This window comes from Elaeis guineensis, chromosome 1 (assembly GCF_000442705.2).
Source record: "Elaeis guineensis isolate ETL-2024a chromosome 1, EG11, whole genome shotgun sequence".
Classification (NCBI taxonomy): Eukaryota; Viridiplantae; Streptophyta; class Magnoliopsida; order Arecales; family Arecaceae; genus Elaeis; species Elaeis guineensis.
The window spans coordinates 142,113,701-142,133,547 of NC_025993.2; the positions used below are offsets into that span (position 1 = coordinate 142,113,701).

Genomic DNA, 19,847 nt, shown 5'->3' on the forward strand with positions numbered 1-19,847 from the left:
AGAGTGGTTGCATATTTTTGATACAACTAAACTACTGTAATTAGTCAAGAACAATCAACACCAGTAGTACATCCGCACATCTACAACGATGGAAGACCGCAAGACTTAATATTGTGTGAGGAGAATTTGATTTAGATCTTATTTAATTAGTCATCACTATGACTAGTTTAATTGACATGGGCTAAACCAAACTAGCAAGCAACCTTATTCAAGATCCAATCTACCAAATTGATCAAATAAGTGAAGATCAGTAAGAGGCTCTCCATTGATGAATTAAGGTTTCTAATTAAGTAACCACCATCAGGCACTTATCTTAGACATCAATTGATCAATTGATTTTAAATAGGTTAGCTTAAGTGATTCAGGCTCGAGCCACTGAGCTAATAGATCATTTGGAGCAATCGATTTAACATATGGATGTCAATCAACTCGACCAACTATAACTATTGATTTGATCTAGAGCCCTCTTGACCTAATCCCAATCAAGTCTTGACTTGGTTTGATCAATTGCTCTAATCGATTAAGTTCTATTATATTCAAATCATTAACTCAAGTGTAATCTAATTACTTGACCTAATTTGATTTATCCATGTCCAATTTCTCATGCATAAAGTTTAATTTTATATCTAAATTACTTGCATGAAACATTAAATTAAGATCTCGAAACTAATTTTTAGATCTAAGCATGCATTCATACATCTCATATATGAACATATGATATAACCTAAAGAATTTACATCCATAGATGAATCTAAGGTATATAAGCTTTAAAGATCTATTTATGGATTGAAGCAGGCATCTCGGAGTTAGAACATGTATTTTGATTAGACGATCAGAATATATGGCTTCATTAAGAATGGAGAAAAATCATGTATCTATAAATGGACTAATGATTCTGTAGTTGTATTTCTTGTGTTGTATGTGGATGATATTCTCTTAATCGAAAATGACATCCTTACATTACAAGGAATAAAAGTATAGCTATTACTCAATTCTTTATGAAAGATTTGGAAGAAATATCCTACATCCTAGGATTGAAGATTTATAGAGATAGATCTAAAAGGTTGCTTGAATTATCCCAATCCACGTACATAGACATCATGCTGAAACCGTTCAGCATGAAGAATTTTAAGAAAGACTATCTTTCGATGGGTCATGGATTACTCTCTCTAAAAAGAATTATCCGATAACTGCTCAAGAGAGATAGCATAGGAGTAAAACTTTATATGATTCGACAGTGAGATCTATAATGTACATCATGACATATATAAGATCGGATGTTGCTTACTCATTAGGGGTAGTGAGTAAGTACTAATCTGATCAAGGTGAGAACCATTGGATGGCTATAAAAACTATCCTTAAGTATTTGAAAAATACTAAAGATCAATGGCTCATGTATGAAGCATCTGACTTAAAACTTATGGGATACACTAATTTCTATTTTTAGTCAGATCGAGATGATAGCAAAAGTATATTGGGATACATATTTATTTTGAATGGTAGAGCAATTTATCAAAAAAATTTTAAGCAGTATACTGTAGCCGATTTAATTTACGAGGTGGAGTACATTATGGCATCCAATGCTGTCAAGAAAGCTGTTTGATTATGGAAGTTCATCAGCGAGCTTGGAGTGGTACCCTCCATTGATGGCCTTGTTCTGCTGTATTATGACAACACTGGAGCCATAGCTCAGGCGAAAGAACCAAAGTCCCATCAGCATATCAAGCACATTTTGTATCGCTATTACCTTATTCGAGAGATCGTTGATCAAGATGATGTCGAGCTTCAGAAGATCAACGAACAAGAAAACTTGACTGATCCATTTACTAAAACCCTTAAAATCAAGGAGATTGACGAACACAAGTGGAAGATGGATATTTGATACTATTCTAATTGACTTTAGTTCAAGTAAAAATTATTGAAAAATATGTCCTAAAGCCAATCATCTAAGTTGTAGATGATTGTGCTCCTTCTATGTATATGTATATGAATTATAAATTAGTAAAAATTATTTGATTTTTTCATCATAAATTGTATATCTTCCTTAATTAAATATTTATATTATGATAAAGTCCTTAGAACTACTTTATATCGATAAAGAAAGATTTATCATATAGTTTTTAAACTCGTTCACAACCAAATAATACATTATTATTAGGACAATAATATTTATCAAGTGTAGATCGTTGTGTGCCATATGGGTTGGTTGTTCTTTTAACTAAAAAGTATAGAGATACTGGTATGACTTACAGATGAGATGTAAAAGTATATATTCACCGAATAGTGACTCACCTGCGAAGTACTTTACTGTCAAGAGTAGCTCACGAAGAATATGGGTATAATTGTCTCTCAAACTTGAGATCACCATGGTGACTTGCAAGCAACTCACTATATTTTGATGCCGACTACCTGTATTTCTAATAGAGTGATGAAAGATTTTTAAGAGTACAATCAAGTACTTGTGAAGTCTGTGTATGAGTCAAGATAAAATTGACTCCTCCGAATTATAGGAATTAATGCATCACTATATCTCAATCCAGTAAAATCTTGATCTAAGATATTCCATGTGATCTATCATAGGATTTGAAAAATATTGAAATACAATATAGATGACTCATCCAAAATTGACAGTTTAGCCCTAGGTCATCCTAAGCATTAGGGTCAAAGAAATAAATTATACGGTAATCATATCTTAGATTCTTAAATGTTGCATTACAACTATTCGACACTATCCAGACGTCGGGTATCATTGCTAAATGCTCACTTCGATTAGTATAGAAATTAATTTTTGTGCTACCGATTTAGTGTTTGAATCTATGGGATCATACATAATAGAAGTTTCAGTCTGATTTAATGGCTGATCGATGATTATGAATGGTTGAAGGGTATATTCGTCAATATGATTGATGATTAACTTTATGCAAAAGTTACAATTAATAATTTGTTAGGAGTTAGTAAATTATAGGAAGATTAATTAATAATTAGATTATTAATTAGCTTCATTTGATTGAGCAATATGATTTGGATCAAGTCTAATTGAATTGGATTCAATTAGGTTCGACCCAATTAGGTTATTAAATAACCTAATTGCCAAGGGAGATTGGTTCCTGATTTGATCAAAACTTAGATTTAATTAATTTTTGATTTAATTAAGATTTAATTGAGATGGTTTAGTATCTAATTAGATTAAGATCATTCTTTTATTAAGGTCTAACCAAATTGGATTTGGTTTAAGACCAAAGTTGGAAACTACCAAGAGTCCAAAAGAATTGGATTTCTCCCTTTGTGCCACCCTACTTTATGATGCCAACTCTCATCACGCCTAAAAGGTTTTGGCGTGAAGATTTCCCACGCCAAGAGATGTTTGTTGCCCCTTTTTCTCAACACCCTATATGGGATATAATCTAGTGATTAAGAAATGTTCAAAACAGATTTGAATTTGATTTCTTAATAGGATGAGTTTTGACCTCATCCAAAATCCATGCTGCCCTCCATTGGTGCCTCTCCTTTTGTGCGACAATTGTAGAGGCTTTTCACCGTAAGACATCAGATGTGGGTGAGGGTTTGGCATGAGAAATCATCACGCCACATTGCCTTTAGTCGCCCCTTTGATAAAGGAATTAGATTAGAGTTTAAATTCAAATACGAGTTGAATTCAAACTCAAAACTAATTTCCATTTTTATCTTAGCCGCCACCTATTAAAGCTCCTCTATTTTGTGTGACAAACCTAAGGAGAAATCACCGTGAGATCTCCAAAGAGAGGTGTGTAATAAAATAGAGGGTGGTATCTTAGGAGGCGTGATATTTGAAGGGGGCGGTGGTTTTTCCTTGGTGTGAGAAACTAGAGAGGGTTTAGGATTTTGGGTGAGAGAAAAATAAGAGAGAAGGAGTTCTCCCTTTTCTTCTTCCATCAACTCTTTCTTCCTCCTTAGATCAGCCTTCAAGAAGCTAGCACTCCTAGGAGGTCGATCTAATCAGACTTCATATGGATACTCATAGAGGTTGTACGTATGTGCAGCTAGAAGAACCTGCTGTCTTCAATTTTTAACTGCGAGGTATTTTGATTCACAGTTAGGTATATTGATCCGATCTCTATCATATTTTAGATTAAATATATTATTTTAGATATTATTTTCAAATTATGCATGCATGTTTAAGTCATAAGATCCTAACTTAGGCAATTTTAGATTAGATCTAGTGTGTGGTAGATTAAATAGTTTAATCTAGTTTGCTTTTGCTGCAAGAAAAATTTTTAAAAATTATGCATAAACTATCCTAGCTTTCCTTCAAGGAAGGACCTTCAGTCTAAAGGTAGGTGGATGTCTCAGATGCATCCAAGAGAGCTCCAAGATTAAAAGGTTTCACATTGGTGATGGGGTTTGCACAGGATGCTGTCATGATGCACGACGATAGCAGGTTAGTGCAGATGGACCGCATGAAGTTTGTCAAGACTTTGGAGCACCAAGATGTGATTGTAGACTCAGGTATGGTGCTTTCAAGCCTTAGGAGGTTAGGTAAGGAGCTATAGTGTTGGCTCCATGAGTCTAGGATCAGTTTGGATCCTAGGGCTTGGATCGATTTGGTCCTAGGATGGAGGTTCGGCTCTCTACGATCTTAAGGCCTAGAGATTGGGGCCTTGAGGGTCTTGAGGCCCAGTAGATTTGGATCTTGAGTGGGCTAATCTATGTTTGGATTAAGTTTGGGTCCAAAAGGGTGAGAGTATGTTGAGTCATGGGGTACATAGGTTTGGATTGAGTACAATCATATTGGATTAGCCATGAAAATTTTTGGGCTAGGATTTGATCTATTTATATAGGTATATATATATACATGTAATTAACTCAAATGATAAGAGGAATGAAAAAGAGCCTTTCTCCTTATCTCTCTTTTCTCTCTCATGCCCTAGCATCTCTCTCACAAAACCCTAGCCGTCAATCCCAAGGAAGAAGAAAAAACCCTAGTGCTTAGGGTTTTCTTGGCCGATCCTAATTTCTAGCATCTCTAAGCCTTGCTACCCCTTTTTGGATGTATTTGCTGCTGGTGTGCAGATCTCCATGCCCCAAGGTAGGTCCCCAATACACTTGAGCTGCTACTTAATGACTGACCAATTATGGGAGTCATCAACACTATCTTGGGCGGACCTATACTCAGGCAACCCAAAAAAGAAGCTTGGTACAGAAGAGGCAAACGTCAGATAAGGTCATCTCTTTCTTAGATGTTGATGCTGAGGGCATCCAAACTTTCTATAATGATGCTGTCATAGTTTCCTTCACTGTTATAAACTATAATATAAAATAAATTTTAATTGATAATGAAAACTTAGCAGACATCTTGTTTTATTATGCTTTTTGCAAAATAAACCTACTAAAGGATTGATTTTGAAAGATCAATTCATTTTTGGTTGGATTTCCAAGAGATCTGATCTTTGTAAAAGGTATCATATCTCTTCCTATCACCATTGAACAAGCATTGAGATAGACCATTGTAAAGATTGATTTCTTGGTCATTAAGCTCCCCTTGATCTATAATTCAATATTGGGATAGCCTGACCAAAACATCCTACATGCTATTATTTTCACTTACCATCTGCTAATGAAATTCCCAACTATAAATAGCATAGAAGAAGTTTGAGGCAACAAAGTACTCACTTGACAATACAATGTCGCAACCCTCAAAGGAAAAAAAAATAGTTGGAGATGCTGCCAATCAAAAGCTTCAATGCCCGAAATGAACAAAGACAAATTGCCCGAGGAACTTCTCCTAGTCCTCTTTTATGAATTAGATCAGTGCAGGATCGTATAGGTTGGATCTCAATTGGATGAAGCCTTCAGAACTCACCTTTGGTGCTTCCTATGGGCGAACACCAATGTCTTTGCATGGTTAGCTTCGGACATGCTTGTTAGCAGCTCGGATGTTATTAACCATAGGCTGAATATAGATCTAATGCACCATGTCTGACAGAAGAAAAGATAGCTTATGCCCTCATCATCTTAGCTAGAAGACTTTGACCCTACTTCTAGGATCATTCTATCTTCATGCTGATAGACTAACATTTGAGGCAAGTACTGTAGCATCTTGATATATCAGGGAGATAACAAAAATGGCCTGTTGAGCTCAAGGAGTTCAACATCTACTACCATCCTCAATCATCCATCAAAGTAGACTGATTTTCTTGTTGACTACACCATCATTAAGGAAGCTGAGGTCATCATAGAGCAAATGGAGAACAAACCAGTGGACTTTTGAATGTTTTATGTTGATGGGTCCTCTAATCTAAGCAAAAATGAATCCGGATTGATCCTTACTAGCCCTAAAAGAGTTGTAACAGAGCATGCCTTATGCTTCATCTTCAAAGCATCAAATAATGAGATTGAATATGAAGCTCTTTTCATTGGTCTTTTGCTCACCTGGGAATTTGGAGTCTAGTGCCTCAAAGGTCTTAGTGATTTTCAGCTGGTCGTTAGATAAGTCTGAGAATTTCAAGCTAAAGCACCAGAGATGGCAAAATATCTCTAGAACGCAAAGGACATCTCCTTATTTTTTGAAATATTTGAGACTTTATAGATACCTAGGTCGAAAAATGTTTAGAAGGTTAGATTGATTCACTGGTTGACTATCTTCAAGAAAGGAAGCTCCTCGAGGACAAAAAAGAGGATCTGAGAATCGAAAACCAAATTGCCTGCTATGTTCTACCTGAAGAGAAGCTCTACAATATTTTCTCTATCCATTCTTCGATGCTTCTAACTTTCTAAACCAAAGCATGCACTTTGGGAGGTCGATGAAGGAACCTATGGGAATTATTTGGGAGGTAGGACTTTAGTTTATAAGGTTCTATAACAAGGATACCACTGGTCGAGAATTTAGAAGGATGCAACATATTTTATGAAAAGGAGTGGCTAGTGGGAGTGACATGCTAACATCTAGTATCAATTGGCTACCCCACTCACATTGATCAGCACTCTTTGGTCTTTTGCTTAATGGAGAATAGATATCCTTGGATATTTTTCATAAGCTACTGAGCGATGAAAGTTCTTGATAGTAAAATTTCTACAGCTGAAGCTAAGTACATTACAATTGAAATTTATTGTGTTCAACTCTTGTGCATCAAACAATAATTAAAAGATAATGATATGACTTATCGTAAAATTTATATTAAATATAATAATATAAGTACCATTAATCTAATCAAGAATCTAATTCAGCATTCAAGATCTAAATATATAGAAATTAGACATCATCTTATTAAAGATCATGTTTGAAATAATAATGTTATATTTGAATTTGTATCTATAGATAATCAAATTGCAGACATCTTTATAAAACTTCTGAGTAAAGAAAAGTTTTGTTCAATTGGGAAAGAATTGGAAATTTATGATCCATCTAGTTAAAAATTGTCTTACTTGCAAATTCTTGATGTTTTTAATTCATTTCTATGAATGATTTGTTCAATTTGCACTTGTTGTTTTATGAGTTTAAATATGAAGTGAATTGATTTTGTTATGAATTATATTTGGCATGATTGAATGCATCATTTCATAGAAAGTTAAAAATCTTAAAACATCTCCTATGCCAGGCTGAGCCAACTAACCCATAAACTTAGTCGTCTCATGTCTGAGCCGACTCACTCAAAATCTGAGTCGACTCAGATGTTAGGACCTAGCCTTTTAATGGATGCCTTAAGTTTTCATTCTTCATTGTTTCATTTTCATCCTTCAACTGTCTCATTCCAAAACCCTTGCCCCACCAAATAATATCTTCCTTTGTCATCTTTTCTAATTTATGGTGGGTTTGTTCTTGCTAATGGCTCCGGTTAAGAGAATTGCACAACGAATGAAGCACCGAAGGTTTTTCAGAAAGTCGATGGTTATGCCGGCATCTGCTTCCTCTGATAGGCTACTCAGGAGCTCGACTCAAAATTAGCCAACAGTGACCCCTTCTTTCTCTAAGCCTTCTTTGAAGGTACATCTCTTAAACCAAACCATTGCCATGGGAAGAAGAATTGATTTCAACTTCTTTGAGCGTGAGGAGTTCTCATTTTATAGAAAGATCCAAAGACTTAGCTGGGATTACTTCTGTTCATTAAATGAAGCTGTTTATCTGATGTTAGTGCTTAAGTTTTATGAGAGCACTTCAATGAAATATGATGCCCAAATCTCTAGAGTTGAAGAAAAAGAGCTGAGGGTCTCCGCTGGTCTTATTCATCATCTGCTTAGGTTGCCTTTTGCCAATGAGTCTTCCAACCACCTTTTTCAAGAAGAAATGCTCTGGTCTATATACTGGGAAGCATTGATATTGAAAATATAAAAGGTCCATTTGCTAATCAACTATCCTTGGAAGTGCATCTTCTCCATAGCTTCGTGTGCAAAATCTTTATACCAAGAGGTGGAAAATTTGACTATGTGATTGAGAAGGATTTGTAAATCATGTACAATATTGTACGTGAGTATCCACTAGATCTTGCCACGCTCATTATACATTAGATGTAGGAGACCATAGTCAAAATTAAGAGAATTTTGCCTTTTGGTATGGTTCTCACTCTAATATTTGAACTTGCTAGAATTGATATGGAATCTGAGCCACGTAGAATGCTACATCACTTAGACACTTACAACTTGCACTTGCTTCATCGCATAGGATATAACAAATTGGAAGGAAAGTGGATAAGAAAAAGTCCTCCAGGTAAGAGAAAGGCTGATATTTTGGAGAAGAGAAAGAAGATGAAGCCTCTGAACAATCTATCCCTAACTTGTAACCACAAGATTTGTGCTTCAAACATGAAGAAACTTGTCAGTAGTCCAGAGGTGTTGAAGGTCATTTTTCTGCTTTATTTAGGCTGATGTCAAATTTGGATCTCAGCATAGTAAATCTACATCAACTGGTCAAAAATCTCACTCAAAAGGTTGCAATAATTGGAGATGATGTAAGGGTAATTCGAAGTTTCTAAGAGCAAACAATATCTGTAATTTCTCTTGTCCAGACTGAACCCTCCTCCTCTAGATGTTTCTATCTAGAGCTTCTAGGAGACCATACTCCACTCACCGTCATTATCTCCAAAGCTCTAGGTCTAAAAGAAGCCCATCCATTGAGTTTGTGGATAGCTCTTTTGAATCCTATATTGTTAGTTACCTTTAGACCATCATCATCACATCATCATCTTCTAGATTGTTATCCTTTTGTTTACTCTACCTGATCTTGATTTATGTCTCTTTTTGTAAAGAATAGGCACCTTTAATGATGTAAAAACTTTCATATTCTTTAATGCAATCATATTTTTTCCTACAATGAATGCCTATCTTTGTCATACATTATGGATGAATGATTGAATAGGATTAAATCAAATAGGTTTGATATCATGGTTAAGTGTATAATTGATTGATTGTATGTTACATTATTTGAATAAAATATGATATATGACACATTGAATATGATTGACTATCAAATAAAATATAATTGAATGATACCTTGGATAGATTTCCCCTACTTTTTGCTAATGATAAAAAAGGGGGAGATAAAGAGTCGTATATAGAGATGGAGACAAAAGTAAAAGCAATAAAGTCAAAGAAAGTAAAGAGAATCATAAAAATTGAAGTTAAGATAAATTGAATGATAAATGTGAAGAAATAGAAACAATGAGATATGACTGTCTCAAAATTTGAGAGTAAAAAGTTAAAATATGCTTCTTTTGAAAATTTATTCAAGAAAGGGAGAGTTTTTATTAAATATCTAAAGATCATATATTCTAAAATTTTAAATTCTTTCAATGTCTGAAAGGTGTACTCAAAAGATTTTGTCACCATCAAAAAGAGAAAGATTGTTAGCTCTAAAATTGATTTTGATGATGTCCAAGGTGTTTGAGTATAAATTATATTTACTAATGATATGCTGGAGAGTGTTTGTAGGTTACTTCAAAATGCTTAAATATTTTACTTAAAAAGCTATATTCTCAAGAAAATTTAGTTTCTCAAACCTAAGTCTTTCAAGTTTGGAAGCAAAGAAGTTTATGGATTGAAAGAAAAATTTAGTTTAGATGCACTCCTCAATAGACATAAATTATGTTTGAGAAGACAAATCTAGCATTTTGGTTCAAGAAGGATGTCTAAAACTCCTTTTGGCATGCCTCACATGCAGCTGAGATGACCCAAACAGAATCTAAGCTGACCCAGTATCCGTCAACAAGAAAGACAACGAATATCTTCTAAGCCAACCTAATGATCAACCTAGCTGATTCAGTCTGCAGGACAGTCGACTTAGTGAAAAGAAGAGCCGACTCAATCTTAGAGGAAAATAAACATAGAAAGTTGTATAATTCAGCAAATCTTTTGAGGAATCATGAGATCCAGTGAGCCAACCTAGCATTCAACTAAGCCAATTAAGATAGGATCCGAGCCGACTCTGTCTCAAGCAGATAAAGCAAGATACAATGTTGAATTTTTGGCACCTACTACTGAGCTGACTTAGAGATTCACTTAACCGATATAGAGCTAAAGGTTAGTCAACTTAAAGTTTGCTGAGCCGACTTAAAGAATTCTGATAGAATAATGACTAATTTTTTAAAATTTTTAAAATTTTTAAAATATGGCTAATTCTTTCCTAACAGCTATTTTTATGCTTCCAATGTTGAAGATATTTTTGACCCAATAAATATAATGGATTCATGGAGGGAACCAACTTTTGAAAAAAGAAGAGCTCATTAAGAATAAAATAAGTAGGTAATATGTGGAACCAAAGAGGAAAAGTAGGAAGAAAGTTAAGAGTGTTATTAATACAGTCCTTCCTACATTCATTTTGATTGAAAGAAAAGAAGAGTGTTAGATTCCAGCAAGCTATCATTGAGAAGAAGCATTAAAGGCTATCTCAATCTCTCAAGCATTTAAGAAAGAAGTCCAAGCATTGAAAGCTCAACTACCTCAATTTTTTTTTATTCAAAAAGAGTTTTATGGTTCTTGACTCTATTTCCTATATTCATTTATTTCTTACTTGTAACAAGTTTCTTGAGTGTAGAAACTTAGGATTGGTCCAAGCATAAAAAATTAGATATTGTTTTGATTTTGATTGGTATATTCGAAAAGGACTACTTGAGGTTAATTATGAATTTAGAAGAAAACAAACTGGATTGATTGTGAGTCTGAAAGAATACAATCATTTGTAAGGTTTTGGTTGGTGAGCCAGTAAATATCAACTGGATTAGATTATAAATCTAAAAAATTAATCAAATGTAATCCTAGAATGGTTATAATTATAATTCTCAAGTAGATTTGCTCAGAGAGTAGATATAGATATTGAGTTAGTACCAAACTACTATAAAATTATTGTATTTCTTTTAACTTCTTTATTATTTTCACTGCTTCTTTAAATTCCTTTTATCACCTCACTTACATAATCTAAATTGTTTTGGGCATAAATTATTTTAAATTTATACTTTAATTTTTAAGAAATCTAATTCATTTCCTCTCTTGGGTTGCTGCATCTGAAAAATAAATGAAAGTACATAAACTTGCCCAAAAAGGATGTCACATTTATTAACTTTTGAACAAACAACTAATATAGATAAAACCTACTTTGATATATCCTTATTAGCAATTGATACGATTGCGATGCTGTCGTTAGGACACCGTGATTATCAATCAAATTCTGACTTCAATAAAAATTAAAAATATATAGAAAATAGTGAGTCAGGTCAAATTCACAGAGAAGATAGGATTTTGACTTGAAATCTTTAATTTTACAAAAAAAAAAAATTTAGAGAAAGTAATTTAAGTCAGAAAATAAAAATTAAAAGTATAAAAAATAAATTGGATACTAAGATCTACTAACTAGATTCTAGTATCTACTTGCAATAAAAATAAATAATAAAAATAAAAAAAATAAAAATAAATCGGATACTAAGATCTACTAATTAGATCCTAGTATCTACATACAAAAAATAAAAAACAAAAATTTAAAGTATAGAAAAATAAATTTTACATTAATTAAAATTGAAATTCAAATACAAAAATTTAAAAGGAATAATAAAATAAAATAAAAATAAAACTGAAATAAAGATTTGAAGTTGATCAGCCAAGCCTCGTCAAAAGATGGTTGATGATCTCTCCATCTTCCGTCGTACTCCGTAGAGCGAATCAACTTTTTTCCTTCTTTTTTTTGGATCCTTAAAGCTATTTAATTTTTTTTATTTTTTGTATATTTTTTACTCAATTTTTTTACTCACAAAGTTTATTCCCAGATCTCCTATTTATAGATAAATTTTTCATAATTTTTTGATAGAGAAAAGAGTCCTAAAATCCTTAGAAATATATTAATCTTCTTAAGAATATTTCTGACCATTTGATGGAGCTTGAACCCCCAGATCTGCCCAAAATCCATAGTTTTAATCCTTATCAAAGTCGGATCGAACCACAGCCGTCCGATCGTGCCTGAAATTAGTTCTGAACCATCGGATCATGCTGATAATCTCTTATTCTCAATCGAAAGCATCCTCAGTCATTGGATCACATGATGAATACTCCTGGACCATTGGATCGCGCAAAAACCCCTCTTATAAACCAACAACGAAAAGCAACCATTGGATCGATCTTCAGATTAAATATCAGTTGTTGGATCACGCCCAGGATCTTTCTCTCGCTGTGAGCCACACCTGTGGACCATGTAACTATTCTTGTGGACCGTGCTGGCTCTGTAGACTGAGTGATCGGTCCACCGTGCATCGGAGGTAATATTTTTTATTTTTTAGGATATTTTAGCTCGATTTTTGCTTCAATATTTTGCTTGAAAAATAAAAAAAAATATGCATTAAATTTTTCAAAAATTTTCATCATTTTGGTGCTTAAATTACTCAATTAAATTAACATCTATTTTTTTATAAATATATCTAATTTCATATTTTTTTTAAAATCACTTATTTTTTAAGAAAATTTAATAAATTCATGAAATTAGAGTTTTTAAGAAGATGTTAGCACCATAAATTACCAAAAATATCTTCAATAAATGTAAAAATATTTACTTATCACACTCTCCAACTTGAACTTTGGTCATCCTCGAGTAAAGAAAAAATTTAAAATCAAGTATCGTTTAACTTAGAATCTCAAATTTCACCAAATAATTTTTAAAAGGGCCACTGATGTTCAGTAGAGTGTAAATGAGGTATGTCATTGGGATATTAATACTAGTCAATATGAGAGTTAAACTAAGAATACTAAATTTTTTCTGAATTTTTTCAAATTATCGCTACCTTTATCTCCAAATCATTCACCTTCACATAGACAAGTATATTGTTACTTTCATCCTTTATTTTTGATTGATATATATATATATATATATATATATATATATATATATAAATATTATACTGCTATTGAGTGTCTTAATCTCTTAAGCTTTCTGTTTGACCCATGTAGCGAGTTTTCAGTCAATGACTCTCAAACCAGATGGCTTTAGGGCACTAGGTATAAAATACCCCTCAAACCTACTTATTCGAATCAAACAGGCTACGAGTTAAAACTAGCTTTACAACAAAGCTTCTCTACCCTTCATACTTTTTGGCGTGAAACTCAATGCTTGCTTAGGCAAAGAGGCTCGATTACTCAGCATGAATACTTGAAATTTTTTTTTTTTAATATATGAAGAAACGTATAGTTATTTTATACAAACCCATAAGAAGTAAACTCTTTTTTGATGCTGGTAGAAAAATTTAGAAATACTCAAAGAAAACTATTTAAGTTCTAAACTTAATTCTTTATTGAGTTTTCTTAATACTTGATCTCTCAATGTCTCACAAACTCTCTGATCTGTGCATCAATTTTTTTTAAAAATGCTTGATTTAACTTGATTCTTAAGTGTAATCAGATGCTTAAATGCTAAATACTAACTTACTTGAGGACTTAAAAAAAAAATTATTCTCCCCCCCAACTTAATCAATATTGTCCTCAATGGAGTAAAAAATATGAATGATGCATGTAAAGAGAAAGAAAAGAAAGATATCACCTGATCCATAAGTCTTTTCAAAACTGATTCTCCCCCAACTTAGTCAAAATTATTTTCAGATCCCTATAAAAGATACAAAGCAAGACTCGATTATCTTAAACAAAATACAAAAGAAAGCAAAAGCTAAAAATAGAAATTAAAAAATTGGGTTGCCTCCAGGAAGTGCTAAGTTTACCGTCTTCAGCCAGACCATGCCAATTCTTACTTATCCTGTGTCAAATATTGGATTGACAAATTTCAGTGATTTTGAATTGCCAATCTCAAGAAGATGGCCTTTGATAAATTTTAATATTTTATTATCAATCTTTAGAAAGTAGTTCATATCTTCATTCTTAATTTTAGAAAGATAGTTCACAAACTCATTCACAGACCCTTATTTATCGAGAATTTTTCTATTTGTTCTTCTAAAATGCTCATGAATTGAGTTTTTGGTTTAGGAGTTGAGTTTGAAGTAATGGGTGCTGAAAGGGTATCTTTTGATTCCAAACGTGTATTCTCAAGTATGACTGAGGACGATTTAATTCTGGAGGGATGGTGATTCTAAAGAAGAAGAACTGACTTCTAAGGCCAAGAAAATGGGATTCTTGATGAATATATCTTGGGTAGCTCATCCGCTCTCTTCTCTTATCACTTAGATCAATATCAGTACTGGACTCAGGTTCTTCTATTGGGTTAGTCTCAGTACTAATCTCCTCTTCTAAATTCTCTTTTTGGCTAGCATCAATACTAGCCTCACTCATCTGATCTTGGTATGAATCCTTAAGAATCCTATCACTTTTAAGCCCATAGATTACTTTGTCATTTTCAAATTGAGGATTCTTAGGTGGGAACATTGGATTGATGACTAGGTCCAAGTAATTGGTGGATGGGTGGGTCATTTGCAAAATTTGATATTAGTTCGTTCGACAATTGATCTAGTTCTGTCCTCATAGAAGATCCAGCTAATTGACTTATTTATACTTCTAGCCTGGTGAGGGATTGCTGTTGGATCATGATCATTTGTTGAAGTTGACTAAACCTATCGTCGGCTAGAGGAGTCTATTGAGGAGGTAGGTATGAAGGCTGATTGTAATAGGATGGTTGAGTAGACTGATTAGGCTGACCACTATTATAGGCATAGTTTTGGTATTGGGATCTATTCTGAAAGTTCTGCACAAAAAAAATTTGGGTCTGAGCCTGAGTCTGTTGGTGTCTCCAAGAAAAATTAGGATGGTTCCTCCAACCTGAATTATATGTGTTAGAGAATGGATCATTGACAGATTTGGAGTAACCTTGGGCAGCTTAAACTTGTTCTTGAATGAAAGGTGGAAACTGTGCAGCCATTGGATATTTGCTCACATTATGAGCTGGGCTAGCATAGATAGAACAAATCTCCTGATAATTAGGTGGTGTATATTGTGCAGGAGATTGTTGACCTAATGCTAGGAACTGATCAAATTTCTGGGCAAGAAGGTCAACTTTATCTAATTTTGGGCTATTAGGTTCAGATCGGCTTTAGGACTGGAGTCTGTTTGCTTGATCTCAAAAATTTCTGTCCGCTTTTGGTGAGGGATTGATCTTTCGTAGGAGGATAATGAAGCATGATTGATTGAATTTTCACTCAAAATTTCAAATAAAGTGTAGGCTTCATCCTCACTTTTACTCATGAATGCACCCCCACAAGATGCATCTACCATCTGTCTGTATTGGTCACCTAAACCCTCATAAAAAGCTTGAATAATTTGCCACTTAGATAGACCATGGTGTGGATATTTTCTAAGAAGTTCCTTAAGTTTCTCCCATGATTCATGAATTTGTTCTCTTGGAAGCTGAGCAAATCCAGTGATGGCTCGCCTCATGGTGTTGGTTCGATCTATGGGATAGAATTTCTTAAGAAACTCGTGTTGCATTTTCGCCCCAGTTTGGATTGGTCTCCCTATTGTGCCAAGCCAGTACTTGGCTTTGTCTTTAAGTGAGAAGGAGAATAAGGTCAATCTAAGTGCATCATCAGTAAAATTTTAAATTTTCATCGTAAAATAAATTTCTAAGAACTCATCCAGATGCTTGTAAGGATCTTCATTAGTATTTTCATAGAAAGACAAGAGCATCTGGATTGTGGTCGACTTGATCTCATTGTGACTTACAGGGATATCAGGTAAGTGGATACAAGTCGATGGATTATAGGTGGAAGCAATAAAATATTCTTTCATCTGCCTAGGTGGTTCTCTAGGATCTCCAGCCATCTAATTTTCAGGTTTAATATGAATCAACCATTCAATCTCAGGATTGGGTTCAACTAGGTCAGGATAGAGAGATCTTCTACCTTGCATATACCAGTGCAAACCCTAATGTATGATTCAAATTTTATTTTTGTTTCATTTTTTTTTAAGAGAAAAAGGAGAGAGAAGAAAGAAAGAGCCCTAGACCTAGATACGTAAGGTGGAAAGAATTAGTTATGGTTTAGTGTTAATTACAATCAAGTTAACAAACAATTAAACCTAGACATCTATGGGTTTCTTAGACCTAACAGTTCGATGTAAAGTGGCTTAACTTAAATGCAAATTGGGTTTATTTTTACTTCCTTCAACTAGCTAGGTAAGAGGTGGGATCGTGGGGGTCCCCCCGTTGCTTTCCGTAGATACCAATTGAATTGGCTAGGTAAGCTAATGGAACCAATTAAATAACCACAAATCCACTTAGGCTGAGCCTTTATAACCTCTAGCCTTAGACACCAGTTTCAGGAGTGAGTTCGGACTTACTTTGCACTTGACTTGACCATAATATTTAGAACTGAACTTGATTAATACTAGGGGCCAATGTCTACTTGATTTTAGTTAGGCTAGGATTAATGTGGGATGCTGGTTGGTTGTTTTTGGGCCAAAGGAGGGTGATAAAATCTCCACCTTATCTTGTTATGGGTGTTGCCCTTAAATTGATTTAAGATGAATATGCACAACCAATTTCAAATAAGGGGTTCTATGCAACTAAATTAGATATATGAAACTAATAAAACTTGAAAGCTTACTTTGTCTCCAGCGATCACCAAAAATAAATCTACAATGATGAATGCTCCTAAAAATTAAGTTTCTACTCTTGTCATATAATTTTTATTAGATTTATGTGGATGAATTTTAGGTTAATTTAAAAAAAAATAATTAATATAAAAAAAATAGTTAGGATTAGGATTAGGATTGATCTCACCAAGCAAAATTTGAAGCTTTCTACCTTTCTTTTTTTGAATTTTTGAATTTTTTTTCTACACAAAGATAAAAAAAATTTAGAAAAGTTAGTAAGTTAATTTTATAAAAAATCAAAAAAAATTAAACATTAAAATTGGTGCCTTCTCCGGCAATGGTGCCAAAAATTGATACGATCGCGATGCTGTCGTTAGGACACCGTGATTATCAATCAAATTTCGACTTCAATAAAAATTAAAAATATGTAGAAAGTAGTTAGTTAGGTCGAATCCATAGAGAAGGTAGGATTTTGACTTGAAATCTTTGATTTTATAAAAAAAAAACAAAATTTTAGAGAAAGTAATTTAATTTGAAAATAAAAATTAAAAATATAAAAAATAAATCGGGTACTAAGATCTACTAACTAGATCCTAGCATCTACTTACAATAAAAATAAATAATAAAAATTTAAAAAAATAAAAATAAATCAGATACTAAGATCTACTAATTAGATCATAGCATCTACGTGTAAAAAATAAAAATAAAAATTTAAAGTATAAAAAATAAATTTTGTATTAATTAAAATTGAAATTCAAGTACAAAAAATTTAAAAGAATAATAAAATAAAATAAAAATAAAAACTGTAACAAAGATCTAAAGTTGATCAGTCAAGCCTCATCGAAAAGATGGTTGATGATCTCTCCATCTTCCATCGTACTCCATAGAGCGAACCGACTTTTCTCTTTTTTCTTGGATCCCTAAAGCTATTTAATTTTTTTTTATTTTTTCTACACTTTCTACTCAATTTTTTTGCTCACAAAGCTTATTCTCGGACCTCCTATTTATAGATAAATTTTTTATAATTTTTGATAGGAAAAGGAGTCTTGAAATCCTTAGTAATCATATTAATCCCCTTAGAAATATTCCTGACCATCAGATGGAGCTTGAATCGCCCAGATCTGCCCAAAATCTATAGTTTTAATCCTTATCAAAGTCGGATCGAACCACAGCCGTCTGATCGTGCCTGAGATTGGTTCTGGACCATCGGATCGTGCTGATAATCTCTTATTCTCAGTTGGAAACATCCTCAGTCGTTGGATCACGTGATGAATCACTTCTGGACCGTCGGATCATGCAAAAACCCCTCTTATAAACCGACAACAAATAGTAATCGTTGCATCGATCTTCAGATTAAATATCAACTATTGGATCACGTCTAGAATCTTTCTCTCACTGTGAGCCACATCTGTGGACCACGTAACTATTCCTGTGGACCACGTCCTAGCTCTGTGGACCGAGCGGCCGGTCCACCGTGCACCGAAAGTAATATTTTTTATCTTTTAGGATATTTTGGCTCGATTTTTGCTCCGATTTTTTGTCTGAAAAATAAAAAAAAATATACATTAAATTTTTTAAAAATTTTTCATCATTTTGATGCATAAATTATCAATTAAATTAATATCTATTTTTTATAAATATATCTAATTTCATATTTTTTTCAAAATCACTTATTTTTTAAAAAAATTCAATAAATTCATGAAATTAGGATTTTTAAGAAGATGTTAGCACCATAAATTACCAAAAATATCTTCAATAAATATAAAAATATACCACTTATCAGTAATATTATTTGCTTATACTCTAAATTTTGTTCATCATTAAAAAGAGACAGATTATTGATCCAAGAATTAATTTTTTGATGAATACAAAATATTTAAATATCTATTTGATACTAATGAGTTGTTGAAGTTCATGTTAAGAATATTTCAAAAAGTTAAAAAGTCACTTTTAGAAAGTATTATATGAATGTCAGTTATAGAGTCAAAGAAAGTAGATGGTAGAAATCATGGCATAAGAAATCAAGTGAAAGAAATCAAGACCTGACTCTAAGCTTCAAAAAGTTGACTCTGACATGCAAATATGAAGTGGCACAGTCTGATAGTTCGATCTCTACTTTTGTTAAGTCAACTCTCTAGATAGATAGACAGTGGAAATTTTTCAAAACTAGCCTCGAGTTGATCCCTAGTTGTCTCCAGTCGACTCTCACAACAAAGATAGAGAATCATACTTTTGGCCAGACCTCGAGTTGACTCTTATTTTTGCTGAGCTGACTCATAGTTACCTCAAGTTGATTCCTACTTGATCTCGAATCAACTCGACTACAGTTGGCAGCTCTAATGATTAGTTCTACAAAAATTTTAAAAAATACATAGATTAGGCCTAACGGTTAGTTTTTCATCTCCAATGGCTAGAAACAACCATTCGAATATTTTAAGAGGTTCTAAAGGCTACCAAAACAATAGAAGAGCCCAGAAAAAGAAAAAAAAAAAGAAAATCCAAATATATTAAGTGAGCATTCAAGAGTTTTAAGCTTCCAACCACCATTTTATCTGAAGCATTCAAGTGGTTTTCAGTGTATTGATTATCAAACTTTTTTGACACAATCTTCAAGAGTTTCATCGACTTTCTATTTAGTTTTTTAGGAGTTTTTTATACTATTTATTATATTCTAATTATAAACAAGCTTTAATTTGGTTTGAAACTTAGGGATAGGCCCATTCAAGCCTTGAATTGGAATGTACTTATTGTGTGAGCTAGGATTAGCTCGTGGATGTGGTTTCCGGTTGTTTACTGGGAAACTAACTAAACTTTGATTATGAGCCTAGACAAATGATCAAATTGTAATCTAAGGAGAGATTATAGTTGAATTT

General features: G+C 33.2%; 1 protein-coding gene across 1 annotated transcript in view; it reads left to right on the forward strand.

The window, feature by feature from the left end:
* The first annotated feature begins 4,373 nt into the window (after positions 1-4,373).
* Positions 4,374-19,847, forward strand: part of LOC140856599 (acetyl-coenzyme A synthetase, chloroplastic/glyoxysomal-like) — a 25,918-nt gene continuing 10,444 nt past the window's right edge. Inside the window, exons 1-2 of the mRNA XM_073254447.1 lie at positions 4,374-4,485; positions 16,055-16,115. Coding sequence (XP_073110548.1) covers positions 4,374-4,485; positions 16,055-16,115 — 173 coding nt within the window. The remainder of the gene's footprint in view (positions 4,486-16,054; positions 16,116-19,847) is intronic.